This window comes from Branchiostoma belcheri, unplaced genomic scaffold (genome assembly GCF_001625305.1).
Source record: "Branchiostoma belcheri isolate BF01 breed outbred unplaced genomic scaffold, Haploidv18h27 scaffold24, whole genome shotgun sequence".
NCBI lineage: Eukaryota > Metazoa > Chordata > Leptocardii > Amphioxiformes > Branchiostomatidae > Branchiostoma > Branchiostoma belcheri.
In genome coordinates this window covers 460,388-482,356 of record NW_017803843.1, presented here as the reverse complement: position 1 = coordinate 482,356, position 21,969 = coordinate 460,388, and the positions used below count along the sequence as shown (strand labels likewise).

Sequence of the window (21,969 nt, the reverse complement as noted above, 5' to 3'; positions counted from 1 at the left end):
CGAGAGGTCACAGGTTTGATTCCTTGCATTCTTGTCTGTACGTTGTGTCCTTCAGAAAGGCACTTTCCTCACTCCACCCAGATGTAAAATGGGTGCCTAAAAATTTTGTTGGAGAGGTAAAAGACAGTGGAAGGAGAGAGATGGGCTCCACCTTCCAATCGTGCCCTAGACAAAGTAACAACCCACTGCCCCTTCAGCCTCAAAAAGCTTATGGGGCTACCCGGCTATCTTTACCTTTAATTTAAAAGTGTTTAATGACTAGAGAGAAGGCAGTTTCCTGTATAAACATGAGCCCTTACGTCACGGCATAGGTCATCCTGTCCGGTCGCAGTGCCCTCATCATGCACAGCTTCTGGAGGGAGGTTTTGTTTTTCCACTCTTGCGGGAACTTTTCCTTCTCGGGACACTCGCTTTCCACAAACTTCTTCCACCGTTTGGCAGATCCCTCAATGTCACGGTCAAGGTTGTGGAACTCCTCCATAGCTGCCAAAGCCTGGTAAAAAGAAATAATCAGGTTATTTTGTGGCAGTACACTTACAGTCATGTTCAACCCAGTGAAGGACAGGTGAGGTCGAGTTAACTGGCAAATTTGATTATACAGGTGTCTTGCAGCATATAAATTCACAACAAAGAATGATGCCAAGTATACTATTCAATTGTCTCTGATTATTTGCTTTGCTTTTTACGTCACCACGCACATTTGTGATTTATTGAAAAAGACGGAGCTAACGTTACTAAGAAAGAAAATATGAAACAAGCCTTACCTTGATACCTCCCCAGGCAGTATCTGTTAGGAAGTCTACTGGGCTCTTTGCGTTAACCTGGATCGGGAAGCGGAGCAGGAAGTCCAACTCTACCATGTTGATCTCCTTCTTCATCAGAAGGATCTGAAGAGAGAAAAAAGATTAGAAGAGATCTGAATAGACAAACTCGCATAACTGTGATTCAACAAATTGCCCTGCATTACATTGCATTCGTATTGTATATATAATTATAATGCTCCCGTACAAAATTTCTGTAAATTCTCTCCCCATACGAACCTGGAAGGCCACTTGAGACAAGAAGGTGAGCTTGTCCCGCTCAAACAGGCCACGAGTTGTGTACATGAAGACAGAGAAGGAGATGGAGTCGATCAGGTTGGCCACTCGTTCCTTCACCTCCTCTGCCTGGCCTGCACGCTCAATAGCTTTGGTGAAGACCACATTGAATGCCTGTGAAAGAAGGAGAAACCTTTTGAAAACTTTCCTTTGTATGTATAGACAGGAGGCCTTTCATTTGTTGTCACTTATATGTCGTTGTAAATGCGTTTACAGGCAAATGTGCATGTTCCTAGGCAATTATGTGATGTTTTTCAGGCACTCTGTTCTTACCTTGAGAGAGAACTGGTAGATGGGGTTGATCATGTTCAGGTCATTCAGGATGAAGTAGAGGAGCGAGGCACGGGCAGCTGCGGGACGGTACAGTTCACGGGCTTCGTTGATTTTGGCCTCTGTTGTCTTGGCTTCTTCAACCTGCAAAATTAGAGATTTTTTTCAAACAAATGCTACAAACAGCAGCAGCATGTCGGAAACAGAAGGAATGGAAGTTCTTTATGCTGAGTGATCCAACTGCCGTCTTGTCAAAAGACAAACTACTAGTATGTATGAAATGGTCTTTGTTCACTCTTGTCTCTGGCAGGGGCAGTGAACAATCCCTCGCTATGTACCTTCACTTCAATCTCAGCAGCGGTACGCTTAGTGGTCTCCAGATTCTCCACCAGTGCTGTATCCCCCAGGAAGTTGCCCTGAGCCGCGGACAGGCGAGACAGCAGAGAATCCTCCAGCTCCTTCAGGGTGATCTTGAAGTCGTTCTGCTGCTTGGTCAGGTCAGACTGAAATCAAAACAAAATGCCTCAGCTTATAAAATGTATCGGCTTAAAGTCTGTGTATTGTTCTGTTCATAAAGATGTAATATAGTTTTTCAACTGCAAGAAATACGTACATATGTATGTGTTGAACTGTCAAATTGAACTGAAATTCACGGCCACCATTGTCATTAAAGCAGCAGTACTCGTGTTGTAGACAAGTAAATATTTGAATTAACAAGACCCAGTCACATTTTTCCTATCAAAAACTGAGATTGGGGCAGTAAATACTACACATCTTAAACTGTTACAATGTAAAAGATGGCACGTACCTTTAATTTCTCCAGATCAGGCCTTTCTTTGCTGACGACATCCGCCAGCAGTTGGTCCTCCAGGCCGTCCCTGGTGACGGTGAAGTTGATGAGGGTGGTCTGGGCCTGCATCTCCGGCTTGTAGTGCGGGTTGGCCAGCTTGGTGTGTAGGATCAGCCGGAACTTCGGATGGTACTCGCACTCCTTGTCTCCAATTTTGATGAATCTACATTTAAATGAGTAAATATTGTTACTTTATGCAGTCACTGTGGTATCCAAATATAAACCTAACTCTGTAGACAACAACAACTGTCTATCACATTGTGAATATCCAACAAACTTTTCAATGAGAGTACTGGAGACCATAGTAATTTGTAGACAGATACATTGGGAGCTGTACCAGTCCTAAGAGGCATCGTTATAAGTTTCCTTACCTCCCCTTCTTGATCGTGTTCCTGCCGAGAAGCGGGTCAAGTACTGGGTCCACGGACTCTTCAATGTTCTCAAAGAGGATGGTCTCTCCCGTAGATAGGGCACGCTCGATAGTGTCAAGGTACCTGAAATATACCATATTTAAAAACATCTGTTTACACATCTTGAGTGGTCAATACAAGTAGGTTAAGGATAAAACTTGTTCCCTGGCTCAAATTCCATGTTTTGAAGATAAAACCATAAAAACATGACGTTCGACGTACCCCTTTTGTCCAATCTTGACTATGACGAGGTCATCTCCAACTCTTGTCTTGATCCACTTGATGCCCTGCAGCTGAGGGTCGATCATGAGAGGCCAGCGCTCACAGTTCAGCAGGATGGTGGCGTTCTCCGTGGACATGCGGTCGCTAGGCAACCCCTCGTTGTTCCATGCCGCGATGTCAGCGTCGTCTGTCAGCAGAGACAAGGGATCCAGGCCCTCTGTGATGGGGATGGGAACCTGTTGGGAGATTCGCAAAAGAAGGTTTAGCACCTTTTTCATTAGTCATCTATTGCCGCTCATAATTTGAATGCGTTTGTTTTGTCCTCTATGCACGTCATTCTCAATATCAATCTCAACTGTATTGAGGAATAACGTTATACGTCATTTCTCAATACGGTTACACTACTATATATTACATCATTTCTTATTGCGGTTTTACTACTAGATTATACTATCATAATGTTACCTTTAGTTGTTTGATGAAAGGTGTCCAGAAGTTCTCGATTAGGTCCTGTCGGTATCGCTTGGAGAAGCAGCCGACGTAAGACACGAAGGCGGCAATCAGCAGCACATCTCCACAGAGGGTACTCGCTTGGATCTATGGCAACACAATATGTCAATGTCAGCGGTAGATATATTAAGGGGATTCCTTTGGCATGCTGTATGAAAAATCTGTGGAATCATTTACTGCATCAACACACACAGGCTACTGAAATCAAATATCAAACTGCTTAAAAGAAAAAAACGAGATAGTGATTTAAAAATCCATAGCTTATTAGCCTCATCAAATTAGCCACTGACATCAGACACTAATCTTATCAATCATGGAGATACCTTGAAGTTGTTGACAGACTCTGCCCAGCGGACGTTTTCGGAGGCCAGTCCTCCCACCAGCCGGTTGGCCAGGGAGATGGTGTACGCCGTGCGGTCGGCCTCCTGCTGGCACTTCAGCTTCTCTTCCGTGGCTTTCTCGAATTTTGCAGTCAGATCTGCCAGAGTTGCTTCAAGGTCCTGAATTGGTATGAATACGGAATAGAATCCATCTATGATATGTGATACACAACAATGTGGAGACAATAATAAATTGCCCAGTAGTGGCAGCAATTAGGGCCAGAACTGCTAATCCGCAAGTACAGGTCATCCAGATAACAGTTTCATTGGTTCATTTTCTGGATTTTTCATGACGAACATATCATGCATGATAATAAGTATCCCACAAATATATCTGTGCAGATAACCATCTGTATGACGAGATAAAATGAGATTTACCGCGATCTTGCTCTTGATTTTGTTCAACTTTTCCGTGGCAGCTCTTAGCTCTTCGTTTGCCTCATTCAGAGCAATCCTCTTGGGCTCGACCTCACAGAACACCTCGTAGTACTTGACGATGTTGATGACCCAGGCACACAGACCGGCGGCGGCGATGGACTTGGTGCGGATGTTGTCGGGGTTGAACTCCTTGTCCTGGAGATATGGCTGCAGTGCCTTCAGGTTAGGATCGGGGATGTTCTCCTTGTCGAAGTTCAGCAGATTCTCCAGAAACGTGTCCACCTGGAAGCAAAAAAGAACACACATTAAAACAGAGATTTTAGGAAACTAGCATCCTTGATGTAGTAATAAGGTACAGCGCGGACACGTTCGTCCTAGGTCGTCGTATGATTTTGATGCCATAGAATGTTAAGCAGGCTGTGAGAGAACCAACTGGATTTTGCAGGACTACCACACGAAGCCCTGCAGCTTGCGCTTGCCATGCATACATGCATGTTGGATGTGACCAGGCCCTTAACAAACACCAGAGAAGATTATTTTGAGATTGCCGGTAAGAATTTGGACATATTTTACCTTGCCCATAAGCTGAGACTTGGCATTCTTCCAGCTCCTGTCCTTCGGTACCTTCCCGCCAGGTGCCATCAGCACCATTACTGCAGCGGTGACGTTGATCACAGCAGCAGGCGGGGAGCCAAACGCCTTCATTTCTGTCAAGTTGCCCTGAAACAGGAATACCATAGGTAAGTTTGGTCACATTACATGATAGAGATTTCAGGCTTCCAGGAAGTATTGGAGGATCCATCATCCCCATTGACGTCAATAATGACCTCTAGCTCCCGGCCTGAGCAATGTCCTGTGTTTGTGATCATATGCCTGTCAATCTTCCCCCACCTTCGCTACCCGGACAAACAGACACTTAAACCTAAGCTCAGCCACCCACACAATACTTCCATACAAGGAAGTAAAAATCGCTTTACAACTTTAGACATCCATGCATGCTCATGCATCAAGTCAAAACATCATACCTTATTCAGCGTGTCCAACGCCTCCTTTGCAGCTAGCAGCGCAGGCTCCGCACGGGCCAGGTCCTCCTCACAGGACTTCTGCTTGACAGACACCTTCTGTTTGATGACAGACACCTTCTCCTCTTCTTCATCAGCGATGGCCTTCTCCTTACTGACCCGTTCTGTCTCTGCCCCTACCTTGGCGATCAACTTCTCAGCCTCTTCGTTCTTCGCTTTCAGTTCCACTTCTTGTGAGGCCAGCTTTGCTTTCAAGTCGTCCACCTTTAGAATTGGAATAGATATATAGTGATGAGCCCCTGTTGTGTAAACGTACCAAATTGTGTAGTTTTGTACCAATGGTCCGATCTATTTCAATATATAACTAGTTATGATAGATTTTAGAAAATTCTATTTTAGGGTTAACCAAAGGTACAACTTTAAGGTATAGTGAACTAAATTTGTTGGTTTTACATTAAAGTCTTCAGCTTACTACTTATACTGATTATCACTCTACGACATATTTGCATACTGAAGCTATCCAACTGTGATACCTGTGACGCCGTGCTTTGCAGTTTCAACAGTCCGTTCTCCAACCGCTGCATCTTGGCCGTCAGCTCGTCACTCTTCTTCTTCAGGAGATTCCTGTAGAGAGCGATCTGCTCCAGGAAGCTCTTGGGAGTGGTGTAGTTGTACCGGCGCTCGTTGGCGATGTACGCCTTGCTCATCTCGTTCACACTGGTGTGCGCGTAGGACATGAACAGGCTGATGGAGTTCTTCACGTCAGGCTGGGGTGGGTAGAGGACAGAAGTGATCATTACAGTGGCTGACCCACTAAAGATAAATTAACGTCTTACAATCCTAAATAAATTGAGATACCATGAAATTTATTCCCACTGAATTTATGGTAAAAGTTGCAAGTAAAATTTATAGCAATCTAATGTCAATCAACTGAGAGAAGAAATGATTAACATTACACCCACAATTTCAAAGCAGCGGAAGATCTCAGTGGACAATGTGACAGGAAAGCTAGGCAAAGGTAGGCTAAACAAGAATGGGGATTACCCCTTAAGGTGAGTTACTGATTGACAAGTGATTTATCACAACTATTACGGACAATGATCTTAATCCTTGATCGTCCAGGCTATTCCACAGCAGTCTGAAACACACTATTGAACACAAACACCCCGTTACCTCTATCCCGTCCACCTCCTCTATGAACCTCCTGCTGACGGACTCCAGCGCCTCCTGCGGCCAGTCCTGGAACCAGTCGATGGACGTGCAGTTCACCACGGCCGGGAAACGGCGTCCACGCACGCGCAGGGTACGTCCGACGGGCGAAAAGCACAGGACGACCTAAAGGGATAAGATGTCGTGAGAGTTATTGCATATTTTCGTTTGCTTGGTAAATGGAAGAATACATTTTTGTCTTTGTATATATTTGTATTCTTTGTATACAATTGGTGTTACTTTTTCATCAGTATGCCATAACAGTTACTGTAGCCTTACCTTGAGTTGGCGCCGAACCCTGTCGATGAAGAAACTCCAGCAGTTCTCTCTTGTGTCCTGCAGACCTAGTCCCTTCACCTCCATCCGCAGCCCACTGATGATGTTTTCGATCTAAAGGAAAGACACGTCAAACCAATGTCACTCATTAAATCATACCAAAAAAAAAACGATCCTTTTTGAAAGGATGCATACCAGTCAATGCTGCTACTGGCAATTGGTCGGAAGGCAGAATCCTGGTAGCGCTATAGCCAAACCATAGTTCTCCAGCAAGACCTCTCTTTACTCATCGTATAAGACCTAAAAATGAGCATACAAAAGAGATTACACTATCACAGTTTGCACCACTTGATGCTTAATGTTTATGTTTACCCAAGCTCACCTCGTCATCAGGGAAGAGGTCGGGTATTTCTCCAGAGGCCAGGAGATCATTGACCAACACCAAGAACTTCTCATCTGCGACCTGCGCGTCGGTCATCAGGAACACCATACCGATGTTCTTCATCCCTGCCTTGATGTACAGATTGGCCAGGTCCATCTGTGGAGGGGGTAAAAGGATGCATGAAGGATTTGATAATTTAAAGCATTTTTTTATGTTCATTGATATCAAAGGAGCAAACACACGTCATACAAGGCAAACTCTCCAGAGGAAATGAAGTGGTTTGAAATTTACTTTCTGTCATTTAGAATGAAGCTGATGATCTTAAAGCTGAAAATTCAGCTTACTGCTAAAAGATTCCCTAAAACAGCTTGATTTAGTATCAATTCTTAATGTTTCAATTCTCAACATAACCATGAAAATCCTGACCTTAAGATCCGGAATGCTGTAGCCCTTCCTGAGTGTGATCTGGAACACGTCCAGCGCGCTGATGTGGGCGGCCAGGCGGGACAGACTCTGCTTCCCGCTGCCTCCCACACCCACCAGCAGCGCGTTACCCCGGGGAGACTCCAGGATACGGTTGATACGGCACCTACGGTAAACAGTTACAATGTGAGATTAGATTTCGAAACCGTATGGTAAGTAATCATTTAATTCTGGGTGAGACATGTCAGTCTGTCCTATTTGCTTTGGGGGCATGGTGGGCAGGACATTGTTTTGATGGTTGATTGATAGGGAGTTTTAATACGAATTGTGTAATAACACCATACAATCTTCCCATAGTTCACCAAACACTTCCAGGAGATCTGTGAACTTGAAGGTCACCAAAAATAAAAAATACTAATGTTGAAAGTACGAAATCTCCAATTTCTAGTAGATTATAGTAACTATGTATTTCAGATACAGCAGTAACATTTTTAGATTTTCACGACTGTCAGTGCAACTTACACATGCTGCATGGCATCCTCAAACAGAACCAGGTTCATGGCTGCGTTCAGCTCGTTGTAGGTGTCCAAGGCCTCGACCAGCAGCTTGTTGAGCTCAGCCCACCCAGAGACAGGCATGTACTTGGGATCACCGATCCCTTGGGAAAAGTGGGTGTACATGTTGGGCTTTTCCATGATCTCGCTCTCTTCCATATCCTGGTAGTGTGGTCAAGGAAAAATGACAAGTGAGTATCACCCTTTGTTAATGTGATATGAAATCAAATGTATTGTGTAACAGCTAATAATGTTTATTTATAACGGTCTGGAGCAATAAACTACCATATACAATGGGAATTTTGCAATATTAGTTTTCGCATACCTTGCATAGAATATAAGCTATGTTTTCACGGGGAACGTTCAACCTAATTGAATCATGGCACTAGCAGTATATCGATGCTGTTTTATTATAAGGTTAAACAAAAACTCATTTACGATACTAATCAACAATGGGTGTACGTTGTCCGTTGCTTACCTCGAAGTACTTGCGCACGTTGTCCAGCACGACTTTGTTGAACATCTCCATGTCCTTCTCGTCCACCAGTTTGTCCCCGTACACGCGGTTTGCCTCGTGCAGCCACAGACGGATGAAGTCCAGAGGAGTCTTCATGCACTCCGGTCCGGCAAACAGGATACCCTACAAGATCAGCAGAACATGCTATAATGATAAACTGGCATGTTTAATTAAACATATTCATGAAGCACGTTCATTTCTTAATGATTTTGTCTCTTTTCCAGGGAAGCTACGACCACAACATGCGCAATCTTGCTTTGAAACTGTGTTTTCTCATCACCCACGCCAGACTTACATACAGATCTATATTATGATTTTCAGGTCATTTATCCAAAGGAACACAATCACCTTCAAAGTTTGTTTGTTTGTTTGTTTGTTTGTTTGTTTGTTTGATTAGGATATCATATCCATGTGAAATTCAACCAGTTAATTCACAGGGCATCTGCATATAGAAGACCTAGTACCTGGAAGATGTTGGACAGGTCCCTGAGGTTGAAGATGTAGTGGAACTTGATGGCAGTGGGCAGGAATGTGGAGGTTATCTTCTGGTGCAGACCGATGGCTGCCTCCACGATGTGTGCGGCAGCCTTCACCACGTTATTGCTGAAGTTAGCGCCCTGGAGATGCCCGTTGATGATGCTCTTGTATATAGTAGTCAGGGCGTCCGCACCCGGGAAGCTAACCGCAAACACTGCAAAGTGCCGCTGATGTGTAAAGAAAACAACAGGATATGTCATTGATATGCCAAGATGATAGATAAGAAATACAGTATATCGACACTGAGCCTATCTTGAGGCAGTATGTTGCTACATTGTGTAGTCAATACAAGTAATAGCGATGCTGTAAATGCTTTTTTTTTTCGAAATTAAGACGACAAATTCTCTATTTCCGAGACTACCATCCAGTGCTGACCTGCAGTCTTGGGTTGATGGTGAAGCTCCCGGCAGTTGGGTTCATGCAGGCCACATACTGGCAGTTAAGGATGTCCTTGAGCGTGAGCTTGGCCCTGTCGTACCAGTGGTTGTAGTCCATGTGTTGCCGGATGAGTGTGTGCGGCTGGACCGTGCCGTACGTGTCCACCTCGGGCATGTTCATGTCGTCCAGGAAGTAGATGAGTTTCTTCCCGCCCGGAGGACCGTAGTTACGGCCAGCCTTCTTCTCCAGTGGCTTCTCCATGATTGCTGTTGTATGGGTTCAATGCATAAAAGTTTCACATGTCAACATGTCAAGAAGAAATTCCGTATTTTGGGTTTTCCAGACCTTTAAGTTCACATAAAGTGTTTTGGGAACTGACACTGTGGCATGGATTCTGTGATTGATATTACATCACGTCCTGAAGGCAAAAGCTGGGTGACCTCCCTATCAATTGCCAAAATCACCACCCACCCACCATGCAATCAAGACAGACACATCCATGGGCTCAGCCATCTAAAACAATAGGCAACACGCCAAAGACCTTACGTATACATTACGCACTTTTTAGCAAACCCTTTGTCTATACATGTACCACACTTCGTGCACTACGTTTATCGTGTCAAAGTAGAAGAAGCACCTACCTTGCAGCATAGCAGAGGTTGTGTAGTAGTTGAAGGGGATCTTCGTGACCATGTAGTCCTCGGAGAGACTACTGAACTTGTCCCCGGCCAGTACCGTCTTACCAGTTCCGGCGTTACCGACCAACATGACTGGTCTTCCCTTGGCCATCAACATGTCGACAAAGTACTTGATGCGGGTTGTCTCTGCAGTGTGTACAAGCACAGCCTGGGAGGAAGGATTGAAAATGTGTTCTTGTTTTTTTCTTAATAGTAAACAAGACAATAATCCTATGGGGGTTTGCAAGGTATGTGTGATTACTAATTATTAAAAAAACTCATTGCTACTGTCAATTCATAAATGTAAGTAATATAGTAATACGTTATAAGTACATTCAACCACCTGTCGATCATAATACGAACTAATCAGAGTATTTGGAAAACAAGTACAAATCGCTGCCCATACCTGCAGTGGCTTGTCTGGGTCCATATCAAACTTAGGCACCTTCTCCGTCCAGGGCAGGAACTTCTTAGACTCCGGGTCGATGAAGTAGTCGAAAATGGTGCCGTGAGACGGGAACTTGATCGTCTTGAACTCCGTGACCCACCACTTACTGAACTCCACACGGTAATCAATCAGCTGCAGAAGAGTAATTTCAAAGCATGATTTATTCTGTATTTGAAGTTCCATTCTCAATTATGCTGTACAATCCAACTACACAGCATCCCTATATGATATCTGGAAAATAAAAAAGCAGTGTCTATGCGTAGATAAGATGGGATAATTCCGCTGTTTCATTACGATTACTAGTGTTTGGAATCGTCTTTGCAGAATGGTCATCGTTTGACGACATTTGAACATAGCATACTAGTGATTTGTAGACCTACCTGATCCTGGAACATGGAGCCACCGAAAGCCCAGGCAGCCGCGAACACAAAGTACAACTCGTACAGCTCTTTGGGACAATCTGGCGGAGTGTTCTGAGGAGTCAGCAGTACTTCTAGCAAGTAGCACAGCATCTGTGTGGTAGCAAAAGATTTGTTGTACTCTTACTTAAAAATGCTAGAAATTCCACCAATAATCATGTGTAAACATTTTACGTCCTTCAATACATTTGAAAATTAATACAAACATGAAAACAGAAATGGTTATTCACGTAGTGACCAACTGATTGGTTCACCACGATTCATGAATTTGTTCTTACCTGCACCATGCTGGTTTCTGGAATAGGTGTGATTTTCTTGAAGCGGCCACTGCGCATCCCGTCCAGGATGGGCGGCATGTACTTGTCGAAGAGGATGGTGAGGTTCGCCTTCTGGGACTGTTCCTTCAGGGTGTCGATCCAGCTCGTCACAATTCTGCAAATTTTAAATATGTTTTCTTACATTTGGGGCTAAACACATCTAAATCCTTATGAACAGATCATATTCCTCATGATGATATGCCTTTTGTTACGATTTGGTGTATGGACTTCCTAGAAATGAGCCTGTTAATCTTTAACTCATAGTTTAACAACTGTAACTAAATGTACCGTTCCTGTCCATGGTGCTGAAAATGCTGTGGTTTACATATGCCTTCCATTACCAGGGATTTCAATCCATATATTCTATTCACCCGTAATTGGCATAGATAATTTATTTCTTTAAGCAGTACTCCCTCCTTCCATACTCATAGACAATTCAAACGGACTTTCTTAGTTACTGCTGTATAAACCATGGAGATTACGTCCGGACGTTTCAAGTGACACCCATCACTCTTGAGCGTCACTAAAATGAACTAATATAGCTAGTCAATACCCATATATGAGGAACCGGGAAAACAATTGAGTCTCATTGATATGTAAATTAAGTTGAGATATTTGCAGCCCTCCATCCACATTTCATAAAGCTGTACAGTGTTGCGACTGAGACTATAAGACCAGACGGTACTTACGGATGCCAGCCCAGGTCCTGCGGGTTGACGTACAGGATGCCTGCCCGTGAGACGGTGGCGGGGGTCGCCGTGCGGAGGTGACTGATCTCAAACAGCAGCCGCATGGACGGGTTCAGCGGGACGCGCTCGTTACTGGCCAACGTCAACACCTACATGGGACGGTCAGTACATCATGATCATTTGAAAAATTTCCATTTCTTTTTAGAGGAAGGTATTCAAAGTACGTCACCATTCTGTATCGCAATGGGAAGGGAAACAATTTTATGATCAGTGTTACTGTAGGTGACATCTTCGTTTACAGTATTCATATTTCTGCAGATAGCCTTAGTCTATACATTGCTGTATGACTTTTGATCACTTTGTATTTCTCCATACAAAAAGCTATATAACTTGAAGAAGTGTTAGCCATAATGTATCCCGATAGTTCTGTCGAATGCAGCGTGTATGCTATACATGTAAGGGGTACTATCACGCACGATAGGCTTACATCATCTGAAATGCAGTTATGTAATGACGAAAACAACTTATCCCATACGAACCTTATTGTCGTCCATAACAGTATTGAGGGATTCTATCCACATGGGGTCGATATCTCCGTCCAACACGATCCACTTGTTCCCGTCATGAGTGATGTTAGCCTGGTCTCGCATGATGGTGGAGAAAAGACCTGACAACAAAACATCAAAATAGCTTTTAGTACTTTATCCAATGTTCTCACCAATAAGGTAACCTTTAAGTTACTAGCAGAAAAGTTTTTTTTGATGTTTCTGTATCTGTTTTCTTTTACATCAAATATGGAATCATTCAATGCATCAAATCATTTCCCTAGAACAAATTCAATATTTCCCTTAAAAAGCATACCACATACATAACTGTCACCGGCCCCTATTATTGGAATGTTTTATGTTTTCACATCGAGCTGTATAAAAGCATACAAATGTGACGGAATATGAAGACAGGGGGGTGTCTGTTACCGTCTTTCCATTCACGAGTGGCAGGGTTGATGTAACCAAACAACTCGTCAGTGGTGACTGCTTTGGGGTTCAAGTCATTCCACACAGGCTTCCGCTTCAGGTTGGCATAGGTCCTGTGGAGTGTCTTCATTACCTGCAACAGAATCACACGATAACAAGATAAATAATGATAAAACTTTAATTAACAGAAATATCACTACAAAAATATATCATATTGTAACATGAATCATAGGGAGCTTTTACCTTAGATTTTCCGGTACCGGCATTGCCAATGACGAAAACGGAGTGACGAACATCAAGAAGCTCCTCCAGTTGTACCACCTTCAAGGAAAGATAGAACTTATATACGACTGATTCATGACAAAAACACCGACACAAACATTGGATAATACCAATAGTAAAAGAATTCTGAATGCAAGCTACGTAGAACTTTGGCAATCCTTACCTAATGTGACATCTATTATTATTTTAATTACTTCATAACGATCCTGACCTTCATGATGAAGCTCTCCTCAGGTTGAAGCTTGAGCTCGAGCGTGGTTTTCCGCACTGCGGCCTCCAGGTCCATATCACGTTTCCTCGGCACATCAAGGGCCGGGAACAGATCACCTGGACAAAAGGCAAACAATTACTTTCCTCATTGATGTCACGTGAAGGCAATGAACTTGGCGATATTTTTTATTACAGCATAAAAACAGTTACCCATGCCCCGTAACGTACACACTAAAACACTCACGCGTTTTTGTTCAACAGATTAGTGGTGATAGAATTAAATGCATTTTGTCCTTTTACCTATCAGTCCCATGAAGATGGGCAGGTCATCTGTGACGATCTTGGGGATGTTGAAGTCGCGGAGGGCCCGCATCAGCACCTGGTCCTCCGGCCTCTGACGGTCTGATCTCCGCAGCGCTCCCGCCACTACCAACACGGACTTGATCGCCCTCAAACCCCAGTCGTAGTGGTCCTAAGGAAATCCAGATTTCGAGCATGAATACTCATAGTCCAGGTTTATCTGTAAATCTATGGGCAATGTAATTTTTTGGTACGAAATAGGTCTTAGATTTATCAAAATCAGTGTCATATTCGAGGGTCACCTTGAAATACTCGTTCCTGTTTTAACTTTATACCAGGTACCCATTAACACAAAATCATGCTATTTTGTAAAATTATATTATGTATTTACAACCTTTTAGTCTTTACCTAAGAACAAAGTGACACAATACCTGCTTGGACAGCAGTTCCCGACACAGAGTGTAGAGCGTGATGAACTTCCTGGCCAGCAGTTTGGCCTCCGTGAAGCCTGCAGCCAGCAGCATGTTCTCACAGATCATGCCGAAGTCGGGCACAACCATGGCGCACGGTCTGGGGAAGGAGCAAGAAAAGATTATGAGATGGTCAAAGGCAAAGCGAAGACGCTTGTTGACATGCCGCATTTATCTTCTACTCTTTCTTCAAGTTTTTCAAGAATACAACATTCCAAGATCGATCCTATAATCCTGTAGTCCGTCAAAATGTAGAAACACAAAATGAAAACATGCAACTTTTTGACAGACATGCAGCCATAGGTTGAACCACCAATTACCACGCTATGATCGGTTGGACTGCTAATCGTAATCCAAGTGGATTTTGCATGCTGTATAGGATGTCGCCACTTAGCAGAATAGGTTTTTGGACACTAAAATAAACACAGGCCCGAACATGGTTCTTGCTTCATGAGATCGAACTCGCCGTACCTGAACAAAGACTTGAGGTTTTCCGGCAGCTCCGTCCTGCCGGCGTAGCCCGGGTTCATGGTGATGAACAGGCCCACAGTCGGCGTCATCACGATGTCCTCCCCCTCGAACATGAAGCGGGACTTCTTGTTGCGGATGGCGTCCTGGATGGACTTCACCTGCACAGCCACCACCGACAGGACCTCCACGGAGATGCGGTTGAACTCGTCAAAGCAGCCCCATGCTCCGGTCTGCGCAAGACCCTTGTAGATGTTCCCAATGGACTGAAAGCAAAAAAAAATCACATAGTTATTGCTTTACAATTTCCATTACTTCATAAAAAGCTTTTCCTTGTTACAAGCAATAGACTGTTTTGATAAGATTTGAATCCCACTTCTTTTCCATTTTTCCCCCAATCTTACCTTAAGTATCTGTAAAGAGTGCTACCGAAACACTGGCAGATCTTACTATCTTTTTGACTATACATGTACTAAAGATCAAAAGAAAAAGTTGTATGCAACTACATTGATATACATTTACCTTGTAGTCCATCTGTTCGGAGCAGTTGAAGACGTACACCATGATGCCCAGAGCTCGCCCCAGGTCCTTGGTGGTCTCTGTTTTCCCTGTCCCGGCAGGTCCGGCAGGGGCACCGCTCATGGTCAGATGAAGGGACTGCGTCAAGGTGATGTAGCACCTGAACGATATCATTAGTAGGAGTCACTAAGTGCACATAACTAGTTCATTCAGATCACCATGTCTCTTTCACATGGTGCACATACTATAGCTTAGACTATCTAAACTCAAGATGGGCAGAATATCATTACCGGTATTCCCTTAAATATGGAATGAGAAATATACAAAAACATCAAATCTGAATATGACGTCTCTATTGGTATAGATACTTTTTTAACAATCAGTGTTTTCGAAAAACCTAACAAGTTTACAACTGCAGCTTTAATGGGGTGCAACTAGAAGACTATCCTGAGTAGAAGGGCAGTGATAATGCGCTCGACGCAGCATGCTGTACCTGTCCGTCAGTGGTGTGATGACAAGTCGCGCCGTGTTCCCCAGGTATTCGTAGGCATACTTGAACTGGGCGTCACAGATGTTGGCGAAACAGTCTTTCTGTTGCTCGTCCCAACGGTGCCGCAGCTGGCTCAACCACAGGAAGGCCTGAGCATTCTCAGTCTGCAATATTCGTTGGAAGAAGGGGTTTATAAATTAAAAGGCGTGCCCATTGTGTATATGGAACTAGATCTACCGCACAACAATGACTAACGTTTTGATGCGGATGTTAGCATTTTATTATAAAATACATTGAGAATTAATCTAGTTTTTTTTAGATTGATAAATCATTGACTATGGACAGCAGACACAACTCCTATTTCAGGAACAATCGCATCATGCTTTGGTAGATTCGATTAACGTCCTACATTGGTGAACACTTGGGAAAAACTTAACTGATGTTGACGTGTTTGTAAACGATCATAGTTTTTCATTATCCTACCTTGTTTGTGATCATCTTCCCCACTACGTCCCTGTTGTGTACATCGATGGTACAGATTGTAACCAGTTTCTGTCGATCACCTGAGCTGAGGTCTCCCAGCAACATCAGGATCATCGTGTTCAGCTGTTGAATCTGTAAAAAGAAAAAAAAATACAATATCCGTTTCAAACTCTTAATTAGCTTAGCTTTAGCTTAATTGATACTCAACGATATATATATAACATATTGCATAGATTGCCCAGGACCTACCTGCTTCTTGTTGTAATCCTTCATGGCGTTTTCATACCCTTCCTCGAGCCGACCGAAAGCAATCGTGACCTCCGTGGTCCACCACACCTGTGACATTGTCAGGGCAACCTGAAAAAAATGATAATGGAATATGAGAAACGAGAACATTACAGGACATATCTGACAAATTTATATGAAAAATAACTATATTGGCATTGTTCATGGTATAGCAGCTAAAACAGGCGTAGATTGGCAGCAAATTCAGCCGTCTACACTAAGTCTTGTGAAATCAAACAAAAGCCGGTGTACCTGTGCAGGGTAGTCGAACACCCACTGTTCACGCGGTTTCTCCTCGTATGTCACCACTGCGTCCATCATCTCATGCCTCACAGAGGCACGCATGGTGTCCAGGAGCCGGTTTAGCCATGCTTCCACCTGAAAGGCAGAAAAAATATATGTATTTAACTCTTCTTGTTTACGTATCTCTAAAATGATAGTCTGTAAACTGTCAGAAAACCACATTTGCTACCAAGAAGGATAAGGATGATGAACCCACCTGTCCCACACATTCACACGGCTCTGGGAAGTCGACATACTCGCCCTCCTTGCTGTACATCCCCAGCGCTGTTTTTGTGGGGTTGCCTTCGTCATCTTCCTGGAACTTCAGCCGCGCCATGTTGTCGAACAGTTTCGGTAAGTGGCGTGCAACCTGTTGATAACAAAAGCCACGGTCATTACATCATTGTACTTGACAGACACCTTTGACTTTCTTTGTGTACATTCAGCTCATTCTGTCAGGAATCGGGGTCCTGCTTTTGAGATTTATAATTCTTCAAAATGCATATTGGAAACCTACACTATCTTACCTGTTTAAGCTCAGAAGTATATTGCTATTCTAAAGTGATAATAAAAGGGAAATACATATTTCTCACCTGAGTGGGTTGTGTTCCCTTTGACAGGATGTCCAGGAGATCCGTGGAAGACACGAAATAGAATCTCGGGAAAGCGAGACGCTTTGTGTCCAGATAATCAGCCAGGGCCTTCTCACAGAGGGCTAACCTGTTTGAACAAGAAAAAGGGAACAACCATCAATTGAACATTCCAATAAAGCTTCTGAATTAGAATATTTTATAACGATCCACAAATTCCAACAGATGCCGATTACTACACCTTGACTGTATCTCCTCTAGCTTCTCGTACAGACCGTCTTTGTTTGTGGCAATCACCACGTTCAGTGTCTGCTCTGCCTCCTTCATCAATTCCTGTAAGGCAACAGACATTGTTAATCTATGTGCTTTAGAATAGTAACTCAAGACACACTTTGAATGAGCTCCTTTATCACTAAATGCTGCATATATCGTTATATGGACCAGTACTTGCGAAAACGTACCTTGAAATCGGAATCAATGCCATCGAATCTTTTGGAGTCCTCAGGCAGCTGACTCCGGATGTCCTCCGAGCCGATGAAGATGCTCTCCAGGTGAGACCAGGTGCGCTGCACCTCCAGCCAGATGTTAATGACGGAGTCTGCCGTGGTCAGCTTCTTCTGCCAGCGTGAAACTTCCTCAAGGAAGTGGTCGATGTACTTGGACATCATCATGTTTTGTAGTTGAACCTGTAGCCAGAACATATGCAAAAATGACTTTGTATTCTAAGAATTTCATAAACATCTAATACTTATATTCTGTTATGTTACTGATTTGTCTAAACCCATTAACTCATATGTTTTACTGTATGAAAAGAAAGCTAGACTGAAGTATGAGATTGTACTTGGATTCCTTATTAAACTCCGATCAGCTGCCATACAATTCAAATACAAATGCTAAAGTTCCCAGAGTTGTAAAAAGAGACATATACAGGAGTACAATTGCATAACAGAGTCTATTGCAACTATTTATAACTAACTAACTTAATTTCACCACTTTACGTTATTACGGTATACAAGACATAACATGGTAGCCTGGTGGCCGCTACCACAGACACGTACAACATATACAAAATATAATTGAACGATGAGAAAGTTTCCTGACCTGGTTGTCCTCCAGTGTTTCTATGAGTTCCTCGTCCGCCTTGATGAGCGTGATGCCTGTCCTGACGTGACTGTCCTGTCCGAACTCCATGGTGGCCCAGGTGACGTCCAGCTCCTTCAGGATCTTCTCCATGCTCATCTCCTTGACGGCCTTGTCCACGATGTTCCTCACCTCGTCCTCCACCTTGTGCAGCTGCAGGTTCAGCAGGTCCGCCAGGGTCGTGTCTTCATCCATCACGAACGTCACCTTCGGAAAACGGTAGGTTATCGTGTGTCCTGTATTCAGGATACTTTATTGACACAGCAAAAGAACAGTACTGAAGATACTTTATTGACACAGCAAAAGTACAGTACTTTCATGAGGTCTATAACTAAACATACAGACTAAAGATGGCTATATCAAATAGTGCCCGCTTTTTTTGAGCTACCCTCCCGCTAAATGTATACACAGGGATCCATTGTATGACTTGTTTCTTATATGTTGACTGGCTGTCGTTCTGCTAATCAATCTCCCTACCCACGTGTTATCAATGTACTCAGTCCAAACAGATACACAAATCCACAGCTCAGCCACCCAAATCAATACTTTCGTACCTGAAAGTAGGAAATGTGTACTAGTTTAAACACCTTACTGCATAGAATGACCCAATGATTTCTCCCTACCTTTGCTACAGTCATGAGCTGCTGCCAGTGTCTCTCCCTGATGGCAGGGTTCTGCAGCTCCGTCACGGCGCGGAGTGACGTCAGGATGTTCTTTACTGTACTGTCCAATCCGGAGAAGGCGTCCCAGGCACGGACTTCCTTATCCAGGACCCGGATGTCCTTAGCGAACCGCTTACATTCCATCTCCATCACCTCCACGTTGATTTCTTGCCATTTGGTTGTCTTCCAGTCGTCGATACTTGTCTGAATGGAATAATCATAGAGAGAATGTAAAACCAGAAAATACCTCCAGCTGTAAGTGACACTTACTAAATAGGCAAAAGGGTAAATAAAAATGTTCAAGGTGGTTATATTTTTGCAGTTTTCGCCGTAACTTACCACTGCAAATTCATGATACCGCGAATATCTGTTACTACTGTAACTACATAATTGTTTCCACATGATGAAAATATTACCTGGACGAGGAAGATCATGTCCCATAAGATCTTGAGCAGGCGCACTTCCTTCCTGCAGGCCTTGAGCTGGCGATAGTCTGGGACGTTGACCTCGAATAACCCTGCTGACTCCAGCAGTTTCTGCATCTCAGCCTCCATGGCACTAAGCAGCATGTGCTCCTGTATGGTGAAAGGCATATAGTATGTGATTTGACTACTCGTGCCCATAGCGCTGCTCTCTACAAACAGTAGTTCTTTTAACCATACCATTTACCAATAGAAGTCTCAACAGTAACAGATTTGAAATATGAAACGTTAGACGTTCCTAATGTTTAATGTTTTATTCTTTCTTATTACTATTTTCCGCGTAAAGTGTCCTTCATATGTGACTCTTTATCTTGTTGTTTCGTGTTCATACTTACAGTATCAAGTCGCCTGTATGGGTCATCTGAGTCAAAACGGAACGGTGCTTCTCTTCTGAATCTTTCTCTGAACTCGTGCTGCTTGACCTGTGTAAGAATAGGAAAATCAAAAGATGAATATTCAGTAAACGGAAGGAAAACAACATTTAACCTAAGGAACACACTCGTCCAAAAGTATGCAAGTTATGGTCATCTTCCAGTAGGAAACTCCCATATCGCTCCTTACAGCAAAAAGTCATTTATACGTAAAGTTGTCAAATGTTGGAAAACAATCAAAGACAGAGATTATCCAATCACATGGCAAAACACGTTTCAAAGTATTATACTTACATCAAACTGCCCACATTTCCTCCTGATGTTGGCGACTTCATTAGTCTGAAGAGGAGCTACTTCCTGTTTCTTGGTAACAGCGTTCTTCTTTGTGTTGTTCCATTTCTCAGGCAACTCCTGTGAAAACAAGAATTCAAATATTCAAATATTTCACAGTAAAATCTATTCTTAAAACATGTAGGTAATTTAGCAAAGCGGGTAGCGTATTATGTTTGGATGCGTAAAGATTGGAACAGTGAGAAGTAGTGAAACTGTATGTGTAAAAGTCGGAACAGTATAGTGTACCTCCAGCTGCTGGTGAACCTCATCAGGCATCTCCTGGTTGTATGTCTTGAGAAGCTCTATGGTCTCCTTCAGCGGTTCGAACATCTCGTCTGTGGTCAGCTGCCTGTCCCTGACCGCCATCAGATGACCCATGCACTCCACCAGCTCGTCGTACTCTCCCTCCGTCACCTCCTTGGTCAGCCCGGCGTCCGTCACTTGGATGAACTCCGCCAGGTCTGTCAGGCTGGGAAACATGTGCAACGTCATTTTCAGCACCAAGGACATAATCCAATTCTCGTCATCATGATAGACCTTTTTTTCGGTTTGATATGGATTGTCAAATTGATAGGTTTGTACCGCAATCCATGCAGGATAATTGAAACGCCATTTGATAATCATGAAATGGCAATTTTTTTATCCAAAATGTGTTTTGTAATACAGTATATAAGGATCTAGGGGGAAGACGCTGTTGATTTCAGCCCTGATAATAGGTTTGATAGGTAGCGATTTTCTTTTTACAGAACCAGGGCTGTCTCCTGTGGCTTTTGCTAGTTTCATTCGGGAAACCGAATTATTCGGGAAACATATTTCCTAGGTCTATTTGATGCTTTCTACCATTAGCAACATTCTGCCTTACCTGTTGGTGACATGGTCGATCAGGTACTGCTTGAACATGTAGCTCCACTTTTTGATGATGTTCAGCAAAGCTTGCTTGAAAGGCCTTGAGTCTACCCGGAACCAGCCCTCAAAAATGGCCGTGTCGCTAAAACCTTCCACAACCTCATAGATCTTCTCGTAGCTGTCAATCTAAATGTGTTGGAGGAAGAGATATCAAATGTTGTAAATAAGTCACAAGACGTGTTTGGGATTTCAAATGGTAAAGAGTCTATCTCACGTACACACGTACAGACACACACGCACGCAGACACACACGCACGCACACACAAACATACACACACACACACACACACACACACACACACACACACACACACATGCACACTCACACACGCGCGCGTGCAAACACACGCACGCACATGCACACACACACACACACACACACACACACACACACACCTGTTCTTTGAACTGCTCGAGTGTTGGTGGGTTTTCTGGCACGCCGTCATCTGCATGGGCTTCAATCTCCTCTGCCGTGAGGACGTGGTTGTACAACAGGAACTGCCGCATGAACTCCTTCCTGTTCGTTGAATATAACGAATAACATTGAGTCGACGAGCAATGGTAATTTTGCTGTGGATACGTTATTTGGATTGTAAACCTAAAGGACGTATCAGCATAGTTCTTGAATTACTATTATGTAACACGATTCCATTAACGCATGGAAAAAGATTACATTAGGCTTAATCGTCATTTTTATAGCGATTACTTCTAATGGTGGCTGTAACAAGCCGAGCCCATATCCCCGTCCATTTCAGTT

General features: G+C 43.4%; 1 protein-coding gene across 1 annotated transcript in view; it reads right to left on the bottom strand.

Annotated features, from left to right (window-relative positions):
• The window catches only part of LOC109471120 (dynein beta chain, ciliary-like), a 42,673-nt gene that overhangs the window by 5,554 nt on the left and 15,150 nt on the right, over positions 1 to 21,969 (bottom strand). Inside the window, exons 19-69 of the mRNA XM_019770345.1 lie at positions 21,609 to 21,729; positions 21,169 to 21,338; positions 20,553 to 20,775; positions 20,268 to 20,384; positions 19,938 to 20,024; positions 19,537 to 19,695; positions 19,082 to 19,324; positions 18,420 to 18,665; positions 17,780 to 18,004; positions 17,560 to 17,651; positions 17,322 to 17,448; positions 16,946 to 17,098; positions 16,699 to 16,824; positions 16,411 to 16,518; positions 16,162 to 16,293; positions 15,682 to 15,842; positions 15,192 to 15,348; positions 14,673 to 14,935; positions 14,163 to 14,301; positions 13,732 to 13,903; positions 13,433 to 13,548; positions 13,183 to 13,260; positions 12,940 to 13,072; positions 12,505 to 12,632; positions 11,966 to 12,114; positions 11,238 to 11,391; positions 10,921 to 11,052; positions 10,499 to 10,672; positions 10,057 to 10,261; positions 9,413 to 9,681; positions 8,965 to 9,204; positions 8,462 to 8,623; positions 7,952 to 8,145; positions 7,433 to 7,595; positions 7,007 to 7,162; positions 6,628 to 6,738; positions 6,313 to 6,474; positions 5,673 to 5,906; positions 5,143 to 5,403; positions 4,691 to 4,837; positions 4,118 to 4,399; positions 3,683 to 3,859; positions 3,315 to 3,446; positions 2,850 to 3,085; positions 2,589 to 2,711; positions 2,176 to 2,380; positions 1,706 to 1,870; positions 1,371 to 1,511; positions 1,041 to 1,211; positions 765 to 887; positions 300 to 493 (exon numbers count right to left, since the gene is read on the bottom strand). Coding sequence (XP_019625904.1) covers positions 300 to 493; positions 765 to 887; positions 1,041 to 1,211; positions 1,371 to 1,511; positions 1,706 to 1,870; positions 2,176 to 2,380; positions 2,589 to 2,711; positions 2,850 to 3,085; positions 3,315 to 3,446; positions 3,683 to 3,859; positions 4,118 to 4,399; positions 4,691 to 4,837; positions 5,143 to 5,403; positions 5,673 to 5,906; positions 6,313 to 6,474; positions 6,628 to 6,738; positions 7,007 to 7,162; positions 7,433 to 7,595; positions 7,952 to 8,145; positions 8,462 to 8,623; positions 8,965 to 9,204; positions 9,413 to 9,681; positions 10,057 to 10,261; positions 10,499 to 10,672; positions 10,921 to 11,052; positions 11,238 to 11,391; positions 11,966 to 12,114; positions 12,505 to 12,632; positions 12,940 to 13,072; positions 13,183 to 13,260; positions 13,433 to 13,548; positions 13,732 to 13,903; positions 14,163 to 14,301; positions 14,673 to 14,935; positions 15,192 to 15,348; positions 15,682 to 15,842; positions 16,162 to 16,293; positions 16,411 to 16,518; positions 16,699 to 16,824; positions 16,946 to 17,098; positions 17,322 to 17,448; positions 17,560 to 17,651; positions 17,780 to 18,004; positions 18,420 to 18,665; positions 19,082 to 19,324; positions 19,537 to 19,695; positions 19,938 to 20,024; positions 20,268 to 20,384; positions 20,553 to 20,775; positions 21,169 to 21,338; positions 21,609 to 21,729 — 8,538 coding nt within the window. The remainder of the gene's footprint in view (positions 1 to 299; positions 494 to 764; positions 888 to 1,040; positions 1,212 to 1,370; positions 1,512 to 1,705; positions 1,871 to 2,175; positions 2,381 to 2,588; positions 2,712 to 2,849; positions 3,086 to 3,314; positions 3,447 to 3,682; positions 3,860 to 4,117; positions 4,400 to 4,690; positions 4,838 to 5,142; positions 5,404 to 5,672; positions 5,907 to 6,312; positions 6,475 to 6,627; positions 6,739 to 7,006; positions 7,163 to 7,432; positions 7,596 to 7,951; positions 8,146 to 8,461; positions 8,624 to 8,964; positions 9,205 to 9,412; positions 9,682 to 10,056; positions 10,262 to 10,498; positions 10,673 to 10,920; positions 11,053 to 11,237; positions 11,392 to 11,965; positions 12,115 to 12,504; positions 12,633 to 12,939; positions 13,073 to 13,182; positions 13,261 to 13,432; positions 13,549 to 13,731; positions 13,904 to 14,162; positions 14,302 to 14,672; positions 14,936 to 15,191; positions 15,349 to 15,681; positions 15,843 to 16,161; positions 16,294 to 16,410; positions 16,519 to 16,698; positions 16,825 to 16,945; positions 17,099 to 17,321; positions 17,449 to 17,559; positions 17,652 to 17,779; positions 18,005 to 18,419; positions 18,666 to 19,081; positions 19,325 to 19,536; positions 19,696 to 19,937; positions 20,025 to 20,267; positions 20,385 to 20,552; positions 20,776 to 21,168; positions 21,339 to 21,608; positions 21,730 to 21,969) is intronic.